General features: G+C 37.5%; 1 protein-coding gene across 10 annotated transcripts in view; it reads left to right on the top strand.

The window, feature by feature from the left end:
- Nucleotides 1-6,674, top strand: part of PPP6R3 (protein phosphatase 6 regulatory subunit 3) — a 51,040-nt gene extending 44,366 nt beyond the window's left edge. For 6 of the 10 annotated variants that reach the window (XM_039728258.1, XM_039728253.1, XM_039728259.1 and 3 more), the window contains 3 exons: nucleotides 2,617-2,634; nucleotides 2,965-3,087; nucleotides 5,040-6,508. In XM_039728258.1, the coding sequence (XP_039584192.1) occupies nucleotides 2,617-2,634; nucleotides 2,965-3,087; nucleotides 5,040-5,091 (193 nt within the window). In that variant the 3' untranslated portion in view covers nucleotides 5,092-6,508. Of the gene's footprint in view, nucleotides 1-2,616; nucleotides 2,635-2,964; nucleotides 3,088-5,039 lie in introns of all 10 variants that reach the window. The other 4 variants (XM_039728256.1, XM_039728262.1, XM_039728257.1 and 1 more) reach the window with 2 other exon arrangements.
- Nucleotides 6,675-8,704: the final 2,030 nt, after the last annotated feature.

Below are 8,704 nucleotides of genomic sequence, written 5' to 3' on the forward strand. Positions count from 1 at the left end.
CAAAACTAAGCTTTTAAAATTTTGCACAGAATTCTTAGATTTGGATTGGAATTTCATCCTTCTCATCCAGGAGGATGGAAGGCAGAAGTTGAAGGCCAGCCAGGCACTGCTTCTGAGTGTAGCTCATCAGACACTTGGGGTGATCACTGTAGGTGGTATGCACAATGATGGTAAATCTGTTCTGGACTACAGGTGGCATATGGAATTCTAGAATAACTGGAAGAACAGCTTCTTAATTTTGCTATCTTCTGATGCAGAGGTTCAGGAATAAGTGTCTTACAACATGGTCAAGTTATATATTATATCAGCACTGCAATCCTTTTATGAGAATAAAGCACATTTCAGTGTTGTGTACTCCATCCCATATACTAAGATATTGTGATCTCAGTTTTAATTATCAAGTGCTTTTTGTTTAGTATCAAATATTTATGTAGGGAAACAGAGGCTACAAACAGTATGACATGCAAAAAATTTTGCCTTTATTGAGGGTGATGTGTTCTGGCTCCACCCTGATGGTGACAAATTGGAACACACTGCTAGAACATTTCAACATGCAGCCCTCTTCTCGTTCTTCTAGAGCAACTTCCTATTGTCTGTCCCTATTCTGGCTTTTAATGCTAAAGAGAAATTGTCAATAGGTCTTGGAAATAGCTTAAAAAAAACCAACCCCGAGTCAATTCCAGCGTAAGAAACTTTTCCGATGTTACTCCTTACACTGCCTGTTGTTTAAATTAATTTTCTTCATTAGGAGAAGTGGTAGGAGATAATTCCTGAACTATCCAAAATGAATAGGCCTTGAAAACCAAACAGCTTTCCGTCACTCTTGATTCTATCCTTTTGGTTATCTGAGTGACTCAACTTCTGATCGTTTTTCAGCTCAGAGGAGGGAAAATTTGTGACTGCACAGTTCTTCTAATTCAAATGGTGTTCATGCAGGAATGAACCACAGCACTTTAGAGGTGTTGGGACTCCGTGCAGCTCGATGTCACATGAAGCCATCCATAGTGCATTGCTGATGTAGTAAATGATGTGTCTGCTCTCCGGTTTGTTGTCTTTGGCACAATGCTTTTACATGGTCTTCACTCTTAGATGTTCACAAATTTGGTTTAGTTATCCATGGTGTCTTTAAACTTCTTCTTCTTAAACTAGTTTAGCTCACAGGCACTTTAAGGTTGTGTGATTTGTGATACTGGTGCAAAAACTGACATGAGGAGGCAGCATCTGGTAACAGTTCCTGCCTCCCTTCATGGAATTACCTGCTAGAACTGTAGTTAAAAGGAAATAGAGGTGCAAAGGAAGGCAGTATAATAGAATTGCCCCAGTCAGAAGGAACCTTGAAAGTTTATCTGGTCCAATCTTTTATGGGAAACGGAGCCCAGATGAGATTACACAGTACTCTGGCCTGTTGTATGTTGAAAACTTCTTGGATCTTGATTTGGAAGGTAAATGTCAAAGGAACATACAAGGGAGCTCAAAGATGAGGTCTTAAATGTAGAGACTGTTCTACTCTGATAGACATGTGCAGCTTCATACTGAGTCAATGCTCAAGTAGCAATTTTTTAAACCAGCTGGCTGGGGAAAGGTCTAAAGTAAGGGACAGTTAGAGTAGTGAGGGGAAGTCCTACTTGGCCTGTTTGCCTTTCGAAGTGGATGCTTCCAGACTTCAGCTTTATCTAGGTTTCTGTCAATAGAAAATTGATGATGTTGAAGTCAACATTGAGGAGATTTTTAAGTGTGGTAGTTAATTTGTGGAAAACTGCAAAGGACAAAAACGTGATTTCTAAACTTAATTCAGAGTGGAGAACAAGTAGGAAGAATGCCAGCAGAGACTGCCTCTTTAAAAAATAAAAAAACCTAGGACATCACTTTCAATGGTGGTGGTGACAAGTATTTTATTTGGAAGGAATGCTAAGAGTATCAAAGCAAATGAGATGGGGAGATTAGATGGGGAAAACTTGATGAGAGATTGCAATGCAAAAGACAGTATTTTTGCAGGCTCTGCAGGATAGAAGGAGAAAAGAGAAGGATTCATTGAAATTTAAAGGATCCATGGAAAGGAGAACTGTGAGAATAGGAAGAAAACCAGCAGAGGAGATTGGCACTTCTTGAATAAATAGATTTGTTGCTACAGAGGTATAAGATTGATGTTTGTCTACTTCAGAGCTACTTTATAACTATCTCTTGCAGGTATATATGCTCAAATTTGTATTTTAGTTCACTCATAATGGTGTGATTGAGATGGAAGAGGGTGGAATAGAGAGGCAGAAAAGGTTGGGTTCTGAGGCAAACCAGAAGATTTGTTCACTAATGACTTTTGAGGCTGCTTGATTACATGGTACTGTATTACATAGTGTGAGTGTACAGCTTTAGTGCTGAACTTTGCTTGCTTTTGTCTACAAGAGGAAGTTTGTGAAGTAGATTGGGCTGCAGTCTTTGTACCCCATAAACCATACATAGTATTCACTGTGGAGTTACTAGGGAGTTTATTATGTAAAATAGTGATGAGTTAATGATTTTGCTGGTATGTTTCATGGACAACTTTATTAATGCCGGTTTCTGAGGGAATCTTGAATTTCTTTTATACTTTCTTCCATTTTTGCATTCTTCTGGCTTCAGAGTGTTGAAATCCTATCGGTATGTATAGTAAAGGCTCGTGATTGTTACCACTTCAGGCATCACATACGTTCCTTTTTTCCTTTCTGATCTTATTTGCAATCACTGTGTTTCCTGCCCTTTTATCCAGTCAAGTTTTAATGGATGTAAACACCAGTGCATCATTAGGTGTTTGTGAAGTCTAGAGCCATGTGCTTGATCTTCATATTGCAGTCATAACTTAAAATCCATTTGCATGTGAAATACGGACCCGTCTCAGTTTTCTCCTGTTGCCTGAAATTCCCTGTAAATAAACTTCAATGTTAAATACATTAAATTACGACTTGCTTTTGTTTTGTTTTGTTTTTAAAGTGAGGAAGGAAAATTGACTACCTCGCAGGATCCTTCTTGTAAATATGTAGTAGAAGAGAATACAGAGGTTGCAGAAGAGGTCCCTTCAGGTCTTCAGCCTACTAACAGCAGTCCAGAACAGAGGTAACTGTATTCAAGGATGCTTTCAGTTCTCTAAATAGCAGTTTGTGTGCTTTTCTAATAGGGTTGATCTAAAGAGATTGAGTTTAGCTCAGTCTAAAAATGTGCTTGCTTTTATTTTGTTAAATTCTCACAAGTTGAATTTTCAGTTGTTTCTAAGACTCTTGAGTCATCAAAGGTGTATTTTTCTCGTGGGGAGTTGTAAATATCCCCATTCTGGTTTGTGACAGCGTTACAAGTTAGAATAGTGAATTGATGCACAGAAATCCACTGTATCTTCTGATTGTACTCCATATAGATTAAAGAGATGTAAGCATGTTTGACAAATTGAGATTCTGGTTTTTAAGTCTTGTTTATGAGCCAGTATTTAACTAGCTCCTTTCTTCTAACTTCCTGCTCTGCATAAATCTCAAACTTGATCAAGAAGGGAATTCTAATCAGAAAAAACAACCCTGTATGCTTAAAGTGGGAAACCAAAAACTCTTCCATAGTGTCTCTTAGAGATGCTGTCTTTATCACTATGACAATATTTTTTAATGTTGATAAGCATTACATTGTAGGGAAAAAGCCCTTGGGTACTAGGTGATTATCTTTTGAGCAGATCTGTTTGTCTGAACCAAGAGAGGGTTCTCAGAGCTAGCAGTTTGCTAGATTGCCTTTAGGTTGTGGGAAATCTCAAGGAGCTCCTTTCACTGAATCCTGCTGACTTCAGCAAAGCTCAGAACTTTCTCTAAAGGTGGCTGTTGCAGTAGAACCTCATAAACACAGGATAAACACCAAGAGAAACCTAATGGTGCTTTTGGGGCTCCATGTATGTATGACTAGTGGAAGGAGTCCCCTAGGTAGGTCTCTGGCTGGTGGCTAGCAGGAGTAATCTGCTAGGAGCCCTGTTCTGTCATGGACTTTTTTCCACTTAATAAGTGAGTGATGGTTGTGCAGACTGTCACACTTCCTGTCCATGCAGCATTTGTTTCTTACCTTCCACGTTTCTCTAAAAAGTGTTTGCTTTTGTCTAGTGCTGTCTGTCTTTTCTCTAATGTTTACATATGTTTTTTAAAAAGTGTTTTTAGAGCTTAGCAGCCAAAGACTTAGCTAGGGGGCTTCTGCTGGTCATGTGCATGTAGAGCACGGACCCCAGAGTGGCTTCTCTGTGATGTCCACCATCAGAGAACAGAAGTTACAGGTAACTTTCCTCATCTGTAGTTTCAAGCAGTATTTGCATTCTTTTAGAGAATCTTCAAATGTATTCCATATACTTGCACTGAATGGAAGTTGAGAGATTTTTTTTCCTCTTTGCTTGCATATTTTTGGTGTCCTCATGTATTGGTTTGATCTCTGTGTGCCAGTCCAGAGCAACTAAGCCCATGTTTACACTAAACTTTTATCTAGAAATGTATATACTGCTACTGTTTTCACTCTTGTAGGTTTGCTCTCCATTTTCCTCCATGCTTCATGAACGTTTCATCCTGATGGGCTGACATTCAACGTATTTCTGAAAGACTGTTTGTAGATTAGATTAACAACTGAAGCAATTTTTTAAGATGCTGTTGTTTTTTTCCTGTTGTGTCTTAGCAATCTTAAATACTCCTGGTACCACATTTTGCCTCAGAATAAGATTTGGATAAGTATCAGAAATGTGCTCTTTATTAGTAACTCTGAGATACCACATCTCTGGAGATCACTTATTGTATCAGTTAATGAAGACCACACATTCTTCAGTGTGTGCTCAGTTAATTGAGTGCTATGCCTAATTAGGAAATTAGGACTCTAGAAATGCAGGACTGCAGAAGATAATTGGGATGAGTATGTTATTAGCACACGTTTCCTTCATTCACTTGACAGGTTTTGCTACACAGGATCCAGGGTTGTCAGTATTTGGTTTGGTTTTTATTGCACCTACTTGAATTTGCTTTGATCTTTTTTGTACGCTTACATCTCTTTTTTTGGCCTCTTAGGACTGATCAACACACCCATTTAGGAGAGGCATCTGTTAATGGCCCTGTATGATATGTGATGTCTACTGCCTTGGCTGAAGAGAAAGAACTGATGTCCAGGTGTTTGAGTGTTTCTTGAGGATATCATCTAGACCCTGTTGAAGCCAGTCACTGCTGCACTAATTTCGCAAGGAATCAGGACCAGCAACATTTATATTCTAGATTTTAAGACATTGTACAGAAATTCATAAGTGTAAAAATATTGCACATTGAGAAATACCAATAATTTTTGCGTATGTTTATATTGTATTGTTCTAAATAATGGGGGGCCTGTGAAATAAGATCTTGCTACCCATGTAATGATGACAGTAGTGTTACTATAGTTAAAATGGCTGTAAGAATAGTTTTATAAAAAAGTGAATACAAAAATCTAATGTATTTGAGACATAACTATTTGACGATTAGTGTGACCAAAGTATTTAGCAGTTTTCTTACATTTTTCACCTTGTAAAAAAGAAAAAGAAAATTCATGTTTTTTCTGAAACTGAAATGCCCTATAAATGTTATTTTGGTTGGTTTAGCTTACAAAAGTGATTTAAATAAGAATTTTTTGGTGTTCAACATTTTACAACAGGTTTTTTAATTGGTAATTGTTTTCTGTATTGTTCTAAACAGATCAAAAAATGTAAGTCTATTGGTAGAGATTTTAAGTATTTATTGCAACAGCTTAGTTGACAAATTGATGTTACTGTAAAGCCATATGTTCTGTTAAGTCTAGTTTGCTTGAAACAATACCTTCCAGGTGAAACACTAGAATATTTGGAGTGCACATGGCTTGTTGTGTTTAAGTGGTTCACCTGCCTTTAAACAGTTCACCAAGATTTAGTTTAATACCAAGCATTATACAATGGAACATTTCAGAACAATCTGCGTATTTAAAACGCTATAATCCTTTTAGACAAGTCAAGTAAAAGAAATGCTCATGCTGCTAATGTAATTACAGTACCTGCATTTTAAAAGTAAATAGTGTTTTTAATACAAATTTTGGCAGCAGAGCATGTTAATTGGTAATTTCACTGTACTGATCTGTGTGAGGCTTTCATTTGTATGTTCTGAACCAGTTTTTTCACAGCTGGTTTGTGTATATATATAGTGATTATGGAAACTAATTCTGTGTAATTTATAATTTTCTATGTCAGTGTAAAATTCCAACAGCCTTCTCAAACAAACAGAAGCAATATACTGTATATTGCCACATTGTCTGGTGAAAGGGTTAAAATACTCCTGCACTTTTAGACGCAAAACCATTTTTGTTTCTGTAATAGTCATACTCATTTATTTTTTACATCATTTGTTTTCCTGACCAGTATTTAAAGCCAAAAGGATATTCAAAACAATGGCCAATGATTTATTTTAGAAGGCGTCCCAAACAACGTGCCTAAACATTACATTGCGTACAGAAATAAAAAACCCACATGTATGTCACTGCCCTTATTGCTTTCTCTTTTGCATTTTTGGCAAGGTTCAGTGCACTTGTCCGGGGAAGTTTTTGCAAAGTGATCAGTTGTGTGAAAATGAAGGGGTAAAACCACAACATCATAAGTGGAATTGGTAACTATGGTTGCCCTTTTATTTGTACTTTATAAATGATGGAATCCAGTCATTTTCTTTATTAGTTCAGAATTACTTTTAGATCAGCTTGACCAAAAACCATTTTGTGTGTTAGTTTTAAGGTTGGCAGCTGTTCTCTTGTCACTTTGATCTGTCACCAAACAAGCAGCTTTGGAAACAAAACTGCTTGTTTTGACACATGAATTGGAGTCAAGTAGAAATTTCAAATACAGGCAAGCAGCAAGTTGGTTTGTGTAAGTTTGGTGCTTGTAAGGAGAAAAACTTGCGTCCTTTCCAGTGGAACTATTTGTCCCTTGCTAAAAAGTTGATTTATTTAGCTCTGTAGCCATGAAGACTGGAGAACACAGTAGATGAAATTGAATCTGGACCCTTTTGCCTTCAGTTCAGCAGTCTTGTACTTGTCCTTCTGTTCACAAACTGTCATATCAGTCCACTGTTCTGAGGATGTGTAGGGTGTGTTTTACCCAATTACTTGCACAAGGAATCCGGAACTTGAAAGCTTTGGAGGTGTGTTTGGGGAAGGGAGGGTCTGTGGGTGGGTGTGAACACACCTCTTCTGCCAGCCTTCATCTACACTGCTGCTGATCTCATGCTCACATAGCCTTACAAAGGTTTGAACATACTGCAAGAATCCTGAATGGCTGTTACCCAGCCTGTTTAATCAGATTGGACTTGCATGCCATGGAATTTGAGTCTTCTTTAAGAAGAGGTACTTTAATGCATTTGCAGCATGGACTGAAGTCTAATACCTTTGTACAGGTTTGAATTCCTACAGTGTTTTTAGCAGCAATTAGGATGAAATGAGCTTGCTTTGAAAGGCTTGTCCACTGCCACATTCCACAGTGCTCTTTGAAATGGCTCAAGGCTCACTCAGTTGAAACAGGGATAATGATGTCTGTTGATATCAGTGGGCAGTGGATTTAACCTTTAGGATTTCTCTGGTAAAGTATTTTTACTCAAGCAAGAGTATGTTTCAAAAGTGGCTAGACCAGTAATATCTAGTAGCTCATTGCCTCTTCCCCTCTGGCAAAGTGGATGAATTATGCCTTCTTGACCAGTGAAACCATTATTTTTAAGTGTAAGCCCTGAATTAGTTTTATAGCAAGATTGTTCCATTTAAGTAAAAGCATAAGTCATCATCTTGACTAACATTACTATTAATTCACTGAAAAGATAACAGGATAGTGGAAACAATCTCATTGTCGTTGTACATGGAATCCCATGTGACCATGCTCTTGCGTAAAGTCTACATTTTTGCACCTATTAAACCTTGTATCTACCTCTTGAAAACAGTGACTTCTGTGTTGTCACCTGCATACTTCTGTGGAAACTTACAGTGACATTCATTCTTTGTGTGAAAGCCATTGAGGAGACTTGTGAGGAAGATGAATCAGATTCTTACTGTCATTCATTATAAGCTTACCTTTCTGTTTAAATTTTAAAGCATTTATTTCCTTGGAGATTTTGTTTTCTGACATATGTCTCATACAGTTATATCAGGAAGTACTTACTGTATATAACTGGCTCTATTAATAGACTTAATCACCCCTGTCTCAGAATAAATAGTGCTTTCTGTAGTGTAGTGTGAGTGCTTTGAGTTTCATTATGAAAGTGTCTGTATTGTTTTCTAAACCAGGATGGAAAATGGCTGTTATTGTGGCAGCAAAATGCCTTTTGTCGGTAAAGGTTGTAACATCTGTATTTTAGCTTCTGCATCTCACTTTTAGCAGGTAAGGATTTGGCATCTTCCTGTTCCATTATTGTTTGAGTATGTAAGGTTACAGCATGGAAGGAGATTAAGGTAATGCAATTAAAATAAAAAATATTCTTACTGTAAAGATAGATGCATTTTTCTGTCTCCTTTGGGTAGAAGAGTTCATTACATGTTTTGGGCTTGCTCAGACCAGGTTCTGTTACTTGTTTCAGATTGTGATTTGCCCTGTGTTTAGTCTTGGTTAATGACTTGGATGTAATCATGCTTCTAATGATATCCAAAGGAAATCTGTGTGCTTCTTACTCTGCTGCCACAAGCTAAAGCACTGAAACCCAGACTT

Source organism: Passer montanus, unplaced genomic scaffold (assembly GCF_014805655.1).
Source record: "Passer montanus isolate IOZ18808 unplaced genomic scaffold, ASM1480565v1 scaffold65, whole genome shotgun sequence".
NCBI classification, from domain to species: domain Eukaryota; kingdom Metazoa; phylum Chordata; class Aves; order Passeriformes; family Passeridae; genus Passer; species Passer montanus.